At 47.0% G+C, this 18591-nt stretch overlaps 1 protein-coding gene across 1 annotated transcript in view; it reads left to right on the top strand.

Annotated features, from left to right (window-relative positions):
• Mboat2 (membrane bound O-acyltransferase domain containing 2) overlaps positions 1 to 18591 on the top strand; it is a 117102-nt gene that overhangs the window by 96117 nt on the left and 2394 nt on the right. The window contains exons 7-12 of the mRNA XM_055621930.1: positions 5501 to 5684; positions 7144 to 7336; positions 10764 to 10867; positions 13619 to 13683; positions 14914 to 15046; positions 17127 to 17278. Coding sequence (XP_055477905.1) covers positions 5501 to 5684; positions 7144 to 7336; positions 10764 to 10867; positions 13619 to 13683; positions 14914 to 15046; positions 17127 to 17278 — 831 coding nt within the window. The remainder of the gene's footprint in view (positions 1 to 5500; positions 5685 to 7143; positions 7337 to 10763; positions 10868 to 13618; positions 13684 to 14913; positions 15047 to 17126; positions 17279 to 18591) is intronic.

Here is an 18591-nt window from a genome sequence, read left to right as displayed (position 1 = left end):
ATTAGGGTACCTCCCCCTTTCCCACGCCTACAGCACGTAGGTTGCTGTGTGCTGCTTGACTGGGTGGATCACACCCTGACCCCCAGGACAGCCCGGGTGATCTATAGACCAGGGTGTCAGTCAGCATAGCGGGCAAATAAGATGCTGAGAAGAGCTGCATGAGGCCGCCTGCTGGGAGTCACTGCCGAGGGCAGCTGGGCCCAGGTTCCTCACCCTCTGTCATTCTATAATCCTGAAACCACCAAGCTCCCCGAAGCTGTAACAGAACCCTTCCTTTTCTACTTCTGGGTTTTAAGTGCCCATAATTCAGGGTAGGGCTGCTGGCGTCTCACCTCCGACCTCAGTCAGGTTCATTTTTTTCTTCCTCTTTGTAGGGTCATTATCAGCGTCTCAGGAAGAGGATACCATTGTCGCACAGTCGCGACTAGCCCCCCCCCCCCAGCACTTCTCTGCAGTAGCTCCGCATCCCACGTTTCCGCTCTCTTTTCTCCTCTGCTCCCTGCGGTCATGGATTTCCTTTCTTTCTTGGTTGCCCTTCGTCGTCAGCCTTGTTGGCATGGTGATCAACCACAGTTGATGCAGGCATCACCAGTCCTGCAGTGCCCCTCGCTGGATTCCTGGACACCATGTTCTTCTGCTCGTCTTGGTCTCGGCCTCCTCCCACAACCCTCTGCCCCTCTCCTGTCTGTCTCATCTGTTACTGTACCCCAGAACTTAGATGTGAATTTCTCAGCTCTCCCTAGGTGCGTCCACGTGGTCCAGAGGCATAAGGCCACCAGCTGCACATTCCTACTCAGCCCTCTCCCTCATCTCCAGCTTCCTGTCCCCACTATCAGCTCAGTGTCCTCACCTGGATAGCAATAAGTCTGTTCAAAATGCAGCCTCTGCTTTCTCTCTGTCCCCTGTCATGTGTTTCTCCACCGTGGCCCTTGCTTGCATCATGTCCTCCTGAGGGCTGAGAGGGAGCAGAAGCAGACTTCGTTTTCTTACTGCACGTCCATTCCACTAGCAAGTCCAGTGACCTTCCAGTTGTCTCCAGTCTGGCTGCTTCTCTCCATACCACCGTTGTCATCCTGGTCGTCCTCTAGGTCTAGGAGGCTGCTTTCCTGCTTGCTTTTCTCCCACCTTCTATAGCAGACTTTCTAAGTTGGGTCCAGTGATTCTGTGTGTATGTGTGTATGTGTATGTTGTGTGTATGCATGACATATGCAAGCCAGAGCAGAATGTCAGTGTTAAGTGTGCATGGTTGGGAGGGGAGCTCCAGAATAAGAGTTTGTATGGAAAGAAAAAAGAAAGAAAAGAGCATACTTAGGTTCTGGCCAGCCTCAGAAAGAGAAGGGGGAAAGGAAAAGTTAAACTTTTATGCAGAAAGCTACATAGACCCAACTGAACCTCCAGGTGGCTAGGGATGGGAATTCTCAGAAGGTGAAGTAGAGTATGTAATTAGAAGGATAATAATTTTGCCTGTCTTTTTAGCATGGCTCAAGGTGAGCCTGCTTTTCTAGCATGGCCCCTTGGTCAGGTGATTGACTAACCCATCTGGTTAATTCTTTTATGGTTTTTGTAGCATAGAAGGTTAGGTCTCCTCCCAGGTCAGAACTTTCATCCACATGCCCAGAAGGAACCAGATTTCCTTCTATGGGCCTTTACTGCCACTGTGTCATCGCACCCTCTAAAGAGGTAACCCTAAAATCATTTGGGAGATGGGCTAAAGTTGAAGAGTTGATGTAACCCATTTGGAAGTTGAGAACTCCAGTTTAATACTGACCTGAGGGTCATTTATTGTCTGGACTGGTTGTACATAGCCCCAGGCAGGGCTACTGGCTTCTGAGAAGGTAAGGTGCCAACCAGAGACCCAAGGATGTTTTTGGAACATGTGCGTCAGAGTTCCTGCCCTGAGCTGCCTGTCTAGTTTCTGTCTTCCGTTCTCATTGCACGCAGGTGTCACACACGTGTGGCGTGCCCAGCTCTGTCTATATGTGGGCGCTGGAGATTTGAACTTAGGTTCTCTTGCTTTACATAACAAGCACGTTTACCTACTAAGCCATTTCCTCATCCCCAGAAATTTTTTGAAGAGGCTTTGTTTTGTTTTGTTTGTCTCTTTCTTGATAACAACCCCAATGCTTTCCCAATGTAACAAAACTTCCTGAGTTCTGACCACAGCATCCTCCTGAGAAAGAAGCCCGGAGCTCCACGGCCTTGCCTCAGTTTACCTATTCCTTCCTTATCTTGTTTGGGGGGTGAGAGAACAAGGTTTCATTTTGTAGGTCAGGTTGACTTCAAACTTTCCATTCTGGCATCCCTCCCAAGGACTAGGATGATAGGTGTGTAACACCACACCCAGCCACTCCCTCTTTAACTACGTTGGCTGCCCATCTAAAGCCTCCTTCCCTCCTAGCCCTGCTCTGCCTTCTTCATAATATATGCGCTGTTTGCTTTCATCGGCCCTCTCCCTACCCCAAGTACAAGGCTCTAAGGCTGAGAGCTTTGTCTGCTTCTCATTATGTTCCCATCTCCTAAGTAGCCCAGGAGCCATTTGAGCATGTCTGGAGACACTTCTGGTTGTCGGAGTCTAGAAGGGCTGCCATCTTCCAGGTGCAGGACAGTGCTCAGCAGCAAAGAAATACTGACCCTCAGTGAGGTGAGGCTAAGAACGCCTGGCTGACCTAAAGCAACACACAGTTGATGTCAGGGGACAAAGCAAATCAGCAAGTCTTTCGTGTGATAAGTAAAGGCAAGGACTGAAGTATTAAAGTGACGGTTTGCTTGGCAGTTGAGCCAGAACTTTCTTCAGGAAATTTTGTGACTGAGAAGAATCTTGTCTCGTAGGCACCATGGTGCCTGCCTGTGACCCCAGCACTTAGATGCTGGAAGCACAAGGACCACGAGGTCAGGGTCAGCCTGGGCAACTTTCAACCCTGTCCCAGTATAAAAACAAGAATGAAACCAAGACAGAAAATATAGGTTTGTTCCAGCCTGGGTTGGGCTATATGATGAGGCCCTGGCTTGAAAGTTTAAAAAGGAATAGGATGGCCAGGCATAGTGATTGTTTACCCTTGTAATCCCAGGCACTAGGAGGCCGAAGTAAAAGGACTATTAGGAGTTCCAGGCCGACCTGAACCAGAGTGAGACACTGGACTATGGAGCAAGACTGTCTCAGAAAACTAAACTAGGCTGGAGAGATGGCTGAGCAGTTAAGAGCATTTACTGCTCTTGCAGAGGACCCCGGTGCAGTTCCCAGGACCCGCATGGTGGTGCAACCACCTGTAACTCCAGTTCCAGAGGTCCTGACGCTCTGTTCTGACCTCCTCTGTCTCCTGTATGCTTGTGGTATACATTAATTCATTGCAGGCACACACATGTACATGATAGAGAAATAAATAAATACATACATACATAAATAAATGGGTTTTTTTAAACCACATTAGGAAAAAAAATACAAATGCCACTACTACCACCATCACCCCCCCAAAAAAAAGAAAGAAATATTGGGGAAAAAACAGAAGGAGTTTCCAGTCAGAATGGGGAATGCTATATTGATCCATTGGTGCCTTCTAAATAACCATAATCCCTGCTATATGGGGGTTTTTGCTTCACTTCTTTGTCCACAGAATATTTCCCAAGGAGACCGTTCATGATGCGCAGAGAGGGAGGAGGGCCTCCAGCCCACCAGGGCCTGCTGACTGTGCTCAGGGGTAGTTGCTTTTTCATCTCCGGTGGATGAACTACAATGCCCATGAAGCAGTACACACTGTGTGGCATTTGGACAGGCCTTTGGGCAAAGGAATCAGAACTGTTTTTCGACAGTCTTGTCTCCTGTTTCTCTTGGTTCTCACAACTGACCCATCACCTGACCCCACAGGTGCGCTGTCAGAAGTCACATGCCATGCTGTTCCCAACGCCTCCACTGTGTCCACACACAGGGCCAGAGCGAACCGAAGCTTTTGAAACCTGGCCTTTAAAACCTGACTAGGTTTTCATCTCTTTGAAAATGAGCTCACAGTCTCTTCTGTGGCTTGGGAGCCAGGCCTGTGTGATCTTACCTCAGTTAGCATCTTTTCTCCTGTCTGTGTCTTCATGTTGTGTTGTCAGTCCTGCTATTACTGAGTGTACTCCACCTTGCCCTCATCATTGCCTGGGGTCGTAAAGCACTCGCTCTGGTTAGCCTCTGCCCAGATGTGCTTCACCAAAAGGGCTCTTCTGACTCAGTGACAAGACATCCCTTCCTCTGTGGCACTTAGCATCTCTGAAGATTACATATATTACTATAAATGCACATATATCTTAATATATATATATATAGTCTGTTTTTTTTTTACAACTGGTCTATAACCCCTTGCATGCATTTGCTAACTGGTCTGTCTGCAGCATGCATTTGTTGACTGAGCAGGCAAATGAGAAGTGAGAGATGATTTCTTATGCCACATCACGATCATTTTACATTTCTTTCATTATGAAAAACCTAAGTGAAAACCCTCTGTCATTGCTTGTAAAGATCTTTATGGAAATCCCCTACTGTTCTAGTTTCATTTTTATTGCTCTGTCTCAACAAAAAGCAAGATAGAGGAGAGGGAGGTTTATTTGGCCCATAATTCCAGATTGTAGCTTGTCTCGGTTGGGGTTTCTATTACTGTTATAAAATGTCATGACCAAAAGAACTTGTTTCATTGTACAGCTTTCAGATCACACTCCACTGAGGAAATACAGACAGGAACACAGGCCAGAGCCTGGAGGCAGGAGCTGATGCCGAGACCATGGGGGAGTGACTTACTGACTTGCTCCTCGTGGCTTGCTCAGCCTGTTTATACACCCCAGGACCGCCTGCCCAGGGGTTGCACTGACCACAACAGGCTGGGGCCTCCCACATCAGTCAGTAACTAAGAGAATGTCCCATGGGATTGCCTACAGATGAGTTTTATGGAAGAATGTTCTCAACTGTGGTTGAGATAACCCAGATAACTCTAGCTTGTGTCACCTGGACAAAAGAAAAGTCCAACCAGGACACAGATAGCCTAGCACGGAAGTCACAGTAGCAGTAGCTGGAGCTCACAGCAGCTATTCATATCACCCTGCAGTAAAGAGAGGAGGAAATACATGCAGACACTCACTCTCTCTCAGCTAGCTTCCTTCTGAATGGGTCATTCAGGACTCCCCTCCTAGGGAACAGTGCTCCCCCCGAGATGGGCTGGGTCTTCCTACATAAACAAACGTCAAGATGCTCCCTCACAGGCCAACCTGATCTACAGAATTCTTCATGAAGGCTCTCTTCCCAGGTGAGTGTACACTATGTCAAATCGAAAGCTCAAACTGACAGCACACCATTCAAACATACCGTGAGAATCGCTCCGCTGCAGCCTCCCGAATCCTTATACCGATGCAGGTGAAAGCCGAGGCGTCTTTTATTTTGGAAACAGCAGAGGTAGTGAGCACAGGACTGTCATCTCTGCGGGTCACCCTGAAAGCTCCTGCCACACCTCACAAGTGTATCTTCTCATTGCAGGCGCATGCCAAGTCTGCTGGAGTATGTAAGTTATACCTGCAACTTCATGGGCATCCTGGCAGGCCCGCTCTGCTCTTACAAAGACTACATTACTTTCATTGAAGGCAGGCCATCCCACGTGGCACAGTCCAGTGAAAATGGAAAAGAAGAGCAGCAGCATGATAGGGCAGATCCGTCTCCAAACGTAAGGGCGGGAGATTCATCTGTGATTTATAGCTTCTGCTTGTCTGTCTGGTTTTCTGGGGAAAAAAAAGTCTAATGTTTTCACTTGGCTTAATTTCCCCACCAATTTCTTTCTTTCTTTTTTTCCTTTCTTCATGTGTGTATGCATGAGCGTGTGTGCATGCGTGTGTGTGTGTGTGTGTGTGTGTGTGTGTTGTTAGGGATTGAATCCAGAGCCTTGCTGGGGCCTTGTTCTAATGTATTAAGGCAAATAATTCCACTCCTGAGTTGCATCTCTGTTTTCCATTCCCTTTTCTTTTTTTTTTTTTTTTTTTTTTTTTTTTTTGCCTTTATTGTTTTTAAAATATTTTTGTGTCTGAATGTGTCCTGGGTGTAAGGTACCCATGGGGGGCAAAAGAAGGTACGGGATCCACTAGAGTAGAGACAGTGCTGAGCTGCCCGAGGTGGGTTCTGGGACTGAACTTGGGTCCCCTGGAGCAACAGAACTAAGCTGCCGAGCACCTCTCCAACCCTTGTCATTGTTGAGACAGATTTTACTAATTCAGGAAGCTGACACTCTGAAGCCTGGCCTTGAACTTGTGGTTTCCCTGCCTTCCCCAAGTAGCCAGAGTTAAATGTCTGCACCAGCCACCTGGCCTTTGTCTGTTTCTTTGTAAGTATCTTTCAGGACAAACAATTCTGTATACTCTACCGAGTAGTGTTATCTACTAGAGGCCAAGTCATGGTAAAAGAACAAATATAAGTTAGAAATCTGTATCAGGGGCCGGAGAGACAGCTCAGTGGTTTCAAGCACCGGCTGCTCTTGCAGAGGACCTGGGTTTGATGTCCAAAACCAACATGGTAGCTCATGATAATTCATAACTCTACTTTCAGGGAATCTAATGCCCTCTTCTGAGCTCTGTGAGCACCAGGCACAAACATAGTGTATGTGCAGACAGACAGGGGAAACGGTCATACACATAAAAGAAAGAAATGCAAAACCTTTTAAAAGAAAGAAGACAATTCCTTAGTGAAAATAGTGCTGTCTGATGGTGGGTCGCACATGGCAGGCCCCCTCATGGACTTCTGTGCCCTCCTCACCCAGCCCATTGGAAACACTGGATTCTCCCTTTCTGGATGCGTTCTCTTCCTAATTAGTTACAGTCAAACTCTTGCTCCTGGGTTTGGGGAGATGGCTCAGTGGCTAAAGCACTTGCACATGTGTGAGGACCTTAGTTTGGATCCCCAGAGCCCATGTAATGGTCGTGTCACCACCTGCCTGTAACCGCATCCCTGGAAGGCAGACCCAGGAGATCCCAGAGCAAGCTGGCCAGCAAGACTAGCCGTATCAGGGAGCTCTGGATCTGACCGAGAGACCCTGCCTTGGTGTAGAGTTTGTTGCTGCATTCGGGGTATGCCAGGCGGCAGGGTGCAAAAAATGCAGACAGAGTCCTGTGAGGCTTGTGACTCTTCCCTTCCAGGCAGCAGTTACGGAGAAGCTCTTAGTCTGTGGACTCTCGTTATTGTTTCACTTGACCATCTCCAGCCTGCTACCCGTGGAGTACAACATCGACGAGCATTTCCGAGCCACCGCGTCGTGGCCGGCCAGAGCCACCTATCTCTATGTCTCTCTTTTGGCTGCCAGACCTAAGTACTATTTTGCATGGACCTTAGGTAAGTAGCATGTAGACTTTTCAAGCAGTGTCTTGGGGTGGGGTGTGTGTGTGTGTCTGTGTCTGTATCTGTGTCTGTGTGTGTCTATGCCTTAATGCACCTGCTGCCCTCAAACTGCCCAGTGCAAGCAGCCCACCTGCCTCAGCCTTGCCAGTAGCTGAACCTACAAGCACGCCACTGCGTCCAGCTCAAGAGTGCCCTCTTGAGGATGTAAAAAGACCAAGTCGAACAGTCAGAGTAATTTTAGTGAAGAAATAAACCCTCCAAGTCCATGTTCAAGGCCCATTTTATCGTAAGACAAAAATGAGCGGATACTTGAGGTGGTAACAGGTACTTATCTAATGCCTGTTGCATGCTAGATGCCATGCTGGCTTGAGTGACTCCTAACAAGTATGGCACAGTTCCTGTCTTCAGGGTATCTGTCATTTAGTATGACTTTATTACACTTATCATTACAACACCATTAGATTCATTAGATTATGACCAGAATGTCACCAGTAAAGTGTACAAAATCACGTCAGTTGACGAAGGGTCTGTGACACCCGCCAGATGGAGAAAAGTTTTAGAGAAAAGAGTGTTTAGTTGTGCCTTTAAGGCTGAAGAGGTATGAACGTGCCTGGCCTATGGCTGATGTAGGGGGAGTAAACAGGAAGGATAGTCCTGGGAGGGAGAGACAAGCCTTTCACAAGCCATCCCCTACACTGCTGCACGGCCTGGGCAGGCTTCAGGTGGGCTGATGGGGGTAGCCGTGGCCCATCGTCAACTCCATCTGCAAGGGATTCAGCACTGTACACGTCATCATCACACGAACCTTCTTGGATGTAGCAGCAAACCCCCAGGCTCCTGACACCTCACGGAGGGGGGCTGACGTGACTCGGAGCCTCCTGCCTATGTCTTTTGCCCCTACTCACTGCATCGAAGCCTCTCTGTTCTGAAGACCTGTGACCCCCAGCGGACACTTGAACACTACAAAGAGTGCATCACAGAAAGGCTGAGCAGTTGGCACCTGGCATTTCACTGCTGCCTTTATTTTATTACAGTGAAATGTGGTTTGGAACCAGAGTCCATATTTTCAGCCTTTCATACAGAAATGCAATAGTTAAAGTGGCATTAGCATGGTAATTTAATGGTAATCAAAAGATAATTTAATTATATCTTACATTGTAAGAATTTGTTTTGAGACAGGGTCCTTCTTTGCATCCCAAGCTGACCTCAATCTCCAGGTTCTTCCTCAGTTTTTGAGATACTAGCCATGAGATGCTTGTACTATCATGCCTGGCCTTGTGTGCATTTAAACTAATACTGCCTTGATGCTATCTTTTAATTTTAGTCAAATTTAAACATTAATACTAAATGAGATTTCTTTTTTATTTTGTTTTGTTTTTTGGGCTTTGGGGGGTTGTTGTTATTGTTTTGTTTTATTTTGTTTGAGACAGGCTTTCTCTGTGAGGCCTTGGCTGTCCTGGAACTCACTGTAGACCATGCTGGCCTTGAATTCACAGAGAACTACCTGCCTCTGCCTCCCGAGTGCTGGGATTAAATGGTATTTTTTAAGATCCTTGTATACCTGTTTAAATGCTGGTTTAAACAGGCACTGATATTCCAAGCCAACTTTGTATTTTCAGTTGTTTGTTTGTTTGTTTCATAGTTGGTGTTGATATTGGTGAGATAGCTCATTGGGTAAAGGCATTTGTTAGCTGCCTGATAACCTGTGTTCAATCCCAGGGACCCACATGGTGGAAGGAAAGGACCAACTCCAAGAAGCTGTCCTCTGACCTCCATGCAGGCACTGTGGTGTGTGTGTGTGTGTGTGTGTGTGTGTGTGTGTGTGTGTGTGTGCACCTACACATACACATGTGAGATATAAATAAATACATATGTACATACATACATACATACACACACGTATAAAGAAATAAATAAAGTATTGTAAAAAATAAGCTTGAGCCGTTGGAGCTGTTAAACTGCTAGCTGCAGGGACACGGGGCTTCTGCTCCCATTTGGATTTGACTGGAGGCCATTGGCAGACTTGTGTGGTGGGAGTGGGGTTCTTCCGATGTTTGTAGCAGATTTTGTCTCTAGTCCTACTAAGCCGGTACATTACTGTATTGATGGAGGCTTATATGTATCTGGCCATTCTTCAGCCTGACACTTCCTTACTTTATAGTAATAAGGAGCAAACCATTTAAGGGTAGGATCCTTCTCTCTGAAGGTGTGGTGTCTTGCTGCATTTTTGATGGGTTTCAGCTAGTTTGGTCATGACACAAACGGTGTGAATTAGAAACACTTTCCAGCTGGGCATGGTGGCACACACCTTTAAGGAGGCAGCGGCTGATGGATTTCTGAGTTTGAGGACAGCCGGAGCTATACAGAGAAACCCTGTCTTAAAAAACAAACTGAAGGGAGGAAGGAAGGGAAAGGAGGAATGGAAGAATGGAAGAAAGGAAAGGAAGAGACACTTGAAACTTCCTATCTTGACTGGGTCTGTAAGCAAAGATGCTGCTGGAACATCAGGGTAAAAGGGTTGAAAAGCAAGTTGTGCAGACAGAGTGGGTTCTGGTCAGCCAAGAAGGAAAGAAATGAAGGCATTGGACCCCACTTACATGTTCTTGTCTGTAATAAAGGCCAAAATGAACATGCTGAGCTCCGGCAGAACATTCCCCAACAATTCCTTCCGGATGGCTGAGCATTCTCCACTGTATTCGAACTTTTCCATTCCACCTGTCTTCATGTGCCTCATGTCTTGTGTCTTGTTATCTAACCAGCTGTCCTTAATCGGGTCATTATTTTCACTCTGTATGATAATGCTTCTAACCTCTCTTAGAAGTTAGAATTAGCCAGGACTGGAGACATGACTCACTGGTTAAGAACACTTGCTGCTCTTCCAGGGGACTTGCGTTTGGTTATAACCACCTGTAACTCCAGCTCTAGGGTTTCCAGTACCCTATTGTGGCCTTCATGGGCACCCCCCCCCAGACACACACAGAGAAATGCACATACATACACATTTAAAGATTAGAATCAGCCATGAACTATGGATTATAGTTCAGTAGAAAAAGACTTGCCTAGAAGGCTCAAGGCCAACCGGTCAGTCTCTGATACTACTAAATCAATAAAAAGTCTCCTTTTACTGCCTAAGAATCAGACATTGCCTATACCTCCTGGGAAATAGAGTAGATTGAAGGGCTGGAGAGATGGCTCAGCAGTTAAGAGCATTTGTCGCAATTGCAGAGGACCCAGGTTCAGTCCCCAGCACCAACATGGTGGTTCTAACACATCAAACATGTGTAACTAGACCAGGCTGGCCTCGAACTCACAGAGCTCTGCCTCCCTCTGCCTCCCCCTGCCTCCCCGAGTGCTGGGATAACAGGCTTGCGCCACACGCCTGCCTTGTGATAATGTTTCTTGACACGTTCCTTTGTGACAGCTGATGCCATTAACAACGCTGCCGGCTTTGGATTCAGAGGCTACGACAGGAGTGGAGTGGCTCGTTGGGACTTAATTTCTAATTTGAGAATTCAGCAAATAGAGGTTAGTAAATGATTAAGATGTTAGTTGCCAATTCAGATGCCACAGTTTGCTTTCATGGGTTGTGGTTTGCTGGCCTGAGAGCACTGCTAATGGGTGATGACCACGGTAGTACCCAGACTATTTTGGTTTGTTTGTTTTTAATAGAATAGAGGATTTATTTGGGCTTCTAGATGTTGGGGTCCATAACGATGGAGTGAGGACATAGTGTGGGACTAGGTCACTGAGAGCACAAAGCAGAGAGTGAACCAGAAATGGTGTGAGTCTCTAAAGTGTTTAATCCACCTCCAGTGACACACTTCCTGCAACAAGACACACCTCTCAAACCTCCCAAACAACACCACTAACCTGGAACCAAGAACTCACATGCATGGGGATGCTTCTCACACATATGGGTTGATGCTTATTTTTATACAAAGAATTAAAGCTGAGCTGGATTCATGGCTGAACGAGGTGCTAAGAGCAAGCTGGGTGCTGGGCATTAAACAGGATACTCACATCACCCCCTTCAGGGCTCATAGAGGAGAGGGGGTGGAAAGAAAGTAAAAGCCAAATGTTAGGGAGGAGGACCATGAAATAACACCCTGACTTTCACCCCATATTTACTGGTGGAGAACCACTCCAGCCTCCAAGGATGCAGTGAGTGAGGCTGGTGACCTGTGGTCCTCAGGAAGCTTCAGAAAGTGCTGGAAAGTAGGTTCTGACCTGGAAGGTGCAGGCATACAATGTTTGTAAATCTGTACTCCATCTTAGTGTAGGCAACAGAGGGAGGTGCATAAAATAAAGATAAATTATCACAGGCAAAGGGGTGGGGGAATGGATAGTTGCTGAAGTAAGGTGGTGAAGGTATTGGTATTTACAACTTTTGACTCTGTAGCGCCCCTCTGAGGACTTTTCCAGCCCTCATGGAGAGACTTAGTTTCCCATATGTGTTTATGCTTATACATAAAAAGGGTAGGATTTTTTTTTTTCATACCTTGAGAACCACATCTTTGGAAGGAGAGATTCGTCCTCCTGAGGACATGAGGCACCGCCTTCTTGGGAATAATTGGAGTGAGAAAAGGGAATCATTGGTTCCCTGAAGGTGGACATAGTGACCATTGCCAAATGCCCCCAGATGTCAACTGAGATGAGGGTTCAGGAGTGCCCCCACTGGTTATGATTTTATTAACAGTTTTCCAGGGAGGGGGAGCATAAAGAGTAGGTGACACAGACCTGAAAGGCTGTAGCAGTGGAGGCCTATACCAGAGAGGGGCCTCAGGACACTTTTGTTTAATTTTTTTTTTTAAATGGAATGACTAAGGGGCTGGAGAGATGGCTCAGTGGCTGAAGGCACTCACTGGTCTTGTAGGGGAGCTGGGTTTAGTTCCCAGCGCCAGGGCCAGGCAGCTCACAACCACCTGTAACTTCAGGAGATACGAAACTCCCCTCAAGCCCCTGTGGGTAACCCTTGTACACATAGGTATATATCCATAGACACACACGTGGAAAGACTAGAATCACTGACTAGAAAGGAGTTTGAAGATGGAGAGTATGACAGAGAGGAGGGAGAGACTCTGGCTATGTGAGGTCCTTGTGCATGGGGGAAGGAGATACATGGGAAGGACAGGTGGCCACGGTAGGCCTAGAGAATGGCACTCCTGAGATGAGGAAGGCAGCTGTGCCGAGGAGCATGGAGTCCAAGGATGAGGATTTAGAGTATGGTGAGCTCTGGCTAGAGGCGGGAGGGTGGGACGGTATCTGTAGATGGGGGCTGGGTCACCTCCTCTCAGAGATTCGGGAGAACTCCGAAGTGTTTGGCTCACCCACAGGAAACTGCTGATGTTTACTTCTTTTTTATTTATTCCCCTCCCCCCAACTGTTACATTGTAATAGCTGCTCTCAAGATGGGGACAGTTACCACTGGGTAGATGTAGATTGAGGGCCAGTTACGGCTGAGAACCACACATATGAATGTGAGAGGTCTGAAATGTCACAGCCATGATTCAGATGCTATAAGTGGGGATGGTAGACACCGTCGGACAGAGGGTTTTGATGGGCAGATGAGTAGGAAGGACAACCAGACGAGGACATCAAAGATCTCGATAAGATAAATAGACTGTGAAATCTAAAATGCTGGAAGGGAGCTAGAGACAGCGGCCCACAGTGCTTGACCATGTTCTTAGCATGTGTGGGGCCCTTGGTTTGCTCCCATCATCACTGTAATTGAAGGAGAGGAGAGAAGACACCTGGATGACAACAGACAGTTTGCAGCCCAGAGGTATGCACCAAATGCTAGATTTAGCAAGGTTAGCTTGACCCACAGAGGCATCCTCAGCAAGCAGCCATACTGTGAGAAGTTTTCGGCCCATTGCTCTCTGGAGGCAGTGTGAAGCCAGTGTGTGTGTGTGGGGGGGGGGGGGGAGGAAGGAGTGCTGTGTGGCTGTGGTCTTCCGTCACCTAGAAGGAGGTGGAGTGCTGAGAAGAGGGTGAGGTGGCTGCGCCGCCAGGGTGAGTGCAGAGTGAGGACACCTCTGTCTGTGTCACCTGGGAGAAGATGGCAGTGGCCCCATCCCCCTCCAGTGTTCCCGGACATGTAGAAACTTTCACGGATGATGTTACTGTGTTACAAGAACAGTGTTGAGGAAGGAACCAGTGCCCCTGCCATCATTACCAAGTAATTTTAGTTTTAATTTCGTAACACACTAAAAGCATTATGTGTCTTAAAGCTTCATTATTTTGTTGGCCAAAGAAAATGGTCCCTTTGTTTTTCAGATGTCAACAAGTTTTAAGATGTTTCTCGATAATTGGAATATCCAGACAGCTCTTTGGCTCAAAAGGTATGTTTCTTCAAGAGTCACGCGTGGGCGTGCTTTGGCATTAAGGACTTGAGGCTGAGCTTTCTAACTTTACACTCTCCATTCCTTGTCAGTGTGTTGAGTGACGTGGTCTTGGTTTTACCTAGAGTATGCCATTAGCACCCAGCAAAGCGAGGCACCAGTCATCAAATCAGAACTTCTTGGAACTGAGCCACAGGTATCTCTGTGCTGGTCCACCTCAGCCCGGCTCAGGCCCTGCTGACACACGGGCTAGCCGAGGTCCTCTGTAGCTCCTACTGTCACGCATTGGAGACTTACTATTAAAAACCAACTTGCAACAAACAAGCCAGCCCCTGGGCTTGCCCTGGATTTCTGGGAACTGAACCAACAGCTCTTTCTATGTTGGGCATGGGGCACACACGTAGGACCAAAAGACTCAGTCTCCACTCCACAGTCAGGGCTCACCATATCCTTAAACATCATGCCTGGAGGCTGTGGAGGTGCAGCAGCAGTGAAGAGCATCTGCTGCTTGTGCAAATGCTGAGTGCAATCCTCAGCGTTCACAAGACAGCTCACGCTAGCCCATAACCCCAGCTCCAGAGGCTCCAACATTAACAGGCACCAGTTATGTATGTGAATTATGTGCACACATACATGCAAAATAAAACAAAGCAATCTGGAAAACAACAACAAAAATCTCATAGCCTTTTAAATCTTAAACCTGGAGTGCAAGAACAGCAAGGGCACAGAGGACTGGACTTTGGATGTGTCCCAGAATGTGTGCGGTTGGTGGAATGGCATACACACACTCGTGCGCACGCACGCACGCACGCACACGATGGGTGCCTTAGGCAGGGAGCACCTGAGGTAAAGGGCTGGGAATGGGAGTCCCAAGAGCACAGTGACTCCCAGTGAGCTATACCACACATGCTGTCGTCATTGTGTCTCAGCCAGCCTTCCCAGTGGTTCTGTCTTCGTCAGCTTGAAGCCTACCCTCTACTTTAGGAGAACTAGACTAAGTTTTATAGACTCTCCCAAACTGGAAGTGATCATTTCTGTGATTATGTATAGCAGTAATAAGACAGGAGCCAGGCTTCTGCTGCAAGTCTGACACTTAACGACTGAGCTAGTGGCCAGGAGAAACGCTGTTTGCTTTCCTGTCTCCCCTAACCCTGTCAGCTCGGAGAGGGGCTCTGTGGACTCAGACCCGCTCACTCCTCTTGGCTTCCCGTGTTTTCTATGGTTTTTTAGGGTGTGTTATGAGCGAGCAACCTTCAGCCCAACAATCCAGACATTCTTTCTCTCTGCCATTTGGCATGGGGTCTACCCAGGATACTATCTGACATTTCTAACAGGAGTGTTAATGACATTGGCAGCCCGGGCTGTAAGTATCAACACTTTTGTCTTATAATTCAGCGAGTGAATCTCTCTGTGATCAGCACCATCTGCGTTATAGAAGTTAGATGTGTGACTGTGCTTGGAAGTGCGTGTTCACCCCAGGCCAGCCTCCACACAACTGTGTACCAGGAGAAGCCATGTGCCTGGCATACGAAAAGTGCTTGAAGCATGTCCTTTGTCTTGATAGCATTTTCTGAATGAGAGAGAGGATGGTCAGAATGGGTAGGACTGTCCTAAAACATTTGTCTCCTGCGGGATGTAACCCTTGAGTCCGCTCGGTTCAGAGTAGAGTATGACCATTCCTGGAGTGGTTCTAGCCACTGAGAATCCTAACTGTTCACTGCTGCGGTTCTGAGGGGATGGGCTGTTCCCTCAGAGGGAGACACCATGGATGTGTCTATTCTGTAGACTATTTGCTGGTGGGAACCCGAAACAGTCCGGGGAAACAATTGAGATAGCTTCATAATGTGGGAGGGGAAAGGAGGATGAGTTGCTGTAAGTACTTAAAAGTCAACTAGAGGGAAATAATGTGTTCAAAAGTGTGTTTTAACAAGCTTATTATAGTGCCTTATGGATTAAAAAAAAAAAAAAAAGCTTCACTTAACAAGCTAGCAGGTACTCATTTTGCTTACCTTGGGAGTCTATGAGGGGAATAGCAAGAAATCGTAGCACAGGACTGTACCGTCAGGTAGTTGAAAGCCTGGCCAGGGGCGGAGGCATGGGTATGTGTGTTCTGTGTGTGCACCTGCACGTGCGTCACGGGGCACAGATACTAGAATTCACGGCTTATCGCTAGCAGGTATCATGAGAGTTTAGGAGAGTCCTCCTGGTTGCGTTTGAGCTCGTTAGGCCAGACTTTGGCTGTGTGTTTTGAAAGATTGAACGTATTTCAATACCAACAGGAGTGTAATGGGGAAAACAATATATCTTAGGAACAGGCAGAACATTAGAAAAGGTCAAATGTATTTGGGAAATGCTGGGTAAATAGAGTTAAAGTGGAGAATTCCCGTATGTAGGATTAGCAGATAGTTCTAGACAGGTAAATGGAAGAAAGGAAGCAGGCAGTGTGAAGGAGCCGTGAGCTTCAGCCCAAAAGCATGGTCCTGTTCTGTCTGTTGCATCAGGGAGTTGGGGAAGGTAGGACTTCTGTTTTGTTTTCTTGGAGCACTGAAGACCGTACCTAGGGCCTTGCAGTGCTAGGTAAGTACTCTGGCCCTGAGCGCCAGCGCCAGCCCTGGGGTGGGGTGGAATGGTGCACAGCCATGCTGGAGGAAATGTTTTTGTTGCTATTAGAATGGATTAGAGAGAGCTAGGCAAGAGGCCGTATGTGCCAGCATTTGGTTCTAGCCACGGAGAATCGTAACCATTCACTAACATAGTTCTGAGGAACCCACATAGCATTTGTAACCAAAGCCATGCTTCACCTTGGAAATGTTAAGACATGTAAAAGAAGGACGAAAAATAAGGCATGTGGTAGAAAGAGAAAATCTTTAAGTTTGTACATTTCAAAGCTGCAACATTTGGCTATTTTGAACTGTTTTGTGAAAAGCTGGGGACGTAGCTGAGTACACTTGCCTAGGATGCACAAGTCTCTAACCATACAACAAACAAACAAATAAGCAAACAAACCTTTTTAAGAGTACCTTCGCAGCTTCCATCGGTAAATGGTGTGTGCGCCCTGATCAGATCTGGGTTCATACATCCTTCCGGTCTTCCACACACTCGGAGGCTGATGGAATACAGCTGCCTCACTCCCTAGTGAGAGGAGAACTTGGCGACCCAGTGAAGGCATACACAGTCTCTAATTTAAACAACTTGAAAGCCACAGAAAAGCTGGAGAGAACTCCCCGAGCCCTCTGCCCAGCCCACCGTTTACTGGCCCCCCACATACATGCATTGCTGTTGTGGGAACCTGCCCTCTCTGGTGGCAGATGCAATTCAAACTCAGACAGCAGGGTGAAGGTGTCACTCCACAGGCCGGAAGTAGTTGCTGTTGCCAGTGTATTTTACATATATAATATTAATCTAAAGATGTAGCAACTTTCCGTGTCTTCGTTTCTTTTCAGGTGAGAAATAACTTTAGGCATTATTTCATTGAACCCCCTCAACTTAAGTTCTTTTATGATATCATCACGTGGGCGGTGACACAGCTGACAATAAGTTACACGGTGGTGCCGTTCGTGCTTCTTTCTATAAAACCATCGTTCACGTTCTACAGGTAAGTTTACTCTCAAGCTGCCGGGAGGATTAGCTGTGATCTCAAAGGAAGTTCCTTCTAATTGAATAGAATAGACATAGAAAGATAATAATGTCCCGGCCTTCTTTCTGCCATTAAATGTATTATCAGTTACTTCTTTTTTTAAAAAAAAGTTTTTTATGAGTGCTCTGATTTCATGGACACCTGCATACCAGAGGAGGACATCAGGTCCCAGTATAGATGGTTGTGAGCCACCATGTAGTTGCTGGGAATTGAACTTAAGACTTCTAGGTAGAGCAGACAGTGCTCTTAACCACTGAGCCATCTCTCCAGTCCCCTAGCAATTACTTCTTAATCCTAAAGCAAGCAGTCCCAAGTCCTGTCATGGATCTCCACTCATCCTGTTCATCGCAAAAGTGGAAGTGGGGCTCCCTCAGTGGTCCCAGCATGGGAACCCACCCCATCTCAGGAAGAGTTAGCCGTAGCCTGACTGTCCTTTTCCTAGAAAAGGAAAGTGGGGCATGCTTTGCCAGTTACTCATTGACTTATAGAAAAGGAAAGTATTTGCACTTACTTGTCTCCTTCACATTCTTTTACGCTTGACTGACAGCTGGGATCCTCTGTGTTTCAGAAGTCGCTGTCTTCAAGTCTGTGTCTTTCATCTCGTCTCCCTGCTCAGTCAGTGTTTGCTTTTCCCGTGTTAGTGACGTCTGTGAGATAAGAAGCTTGATTCTCTCCAACTCTTCATTCCTGTGGGATTTGGAGACTTAGTATGTGGTCAAAGAATTAGATTCCAACATTAGAATCAAGCTTGATGTTCGCATAGGAAAAACAAATAATTAGTGAAAGTGACCATTTTAACAGTTAATTGTTTTAAAATGTGGGTGGGCTGGCTGTTGGATTGTCTATCCCATTTTTCTTCAGTCACTTAAACTTTCAACTTCGGCAGAGTTCAGGTCCCATCAGTCTCAGAGTTCATTTAGGAACTGAGTCCCTGGTGACCTCTCAGAACGGCCTGTATTGAACAGTGCTGATTATCTTCTCTTGATGTTGTTTCAGTCTTGGTTAACTGAGTGAGTGACTGTGGGTTTCTGAGGAGGCCAAGCAGTGACTCCACTCTTTCCTTCATGTCTGGCGCTCTCTGGTGACATGTAATTTTGTTGCTAAGTTCAGAGTGCCACCTCTGTTAAGAAGTACCTTTCCCTTTGTGCCCTGTGTAGCCTCATGACCCTTGCAGAACACTGGGGTATAGGTAGGCCTATATATTCTGAGCTTCAGGGGCAGGTGTGTGTGTGTGTGTGTGTGTGTGTGTGTGTGTGTGTGTGTGTGTGTGT

The sequence above is a fragment of the Psammomys obesus genome, unplaced genomic scaffold (genome assembly GCF_907164565.1).
Source record: "Psammomys obesus unplaced genomic scaffold, mPsaObe1.curated_primary_1811, whole genome shotgun sequence".
NCBI classification, from domain to species: domain Eukaryota; kingdom Metazoa; phylum Chordata; class Mammalia; order Rodentia; family Muridae; genus Psammomys; species Psammomys obesus.
Note: the sequence above shows the minus strand (reverse complement) of the source record. Positions and strands in the feature narration are given on the sequence as shown.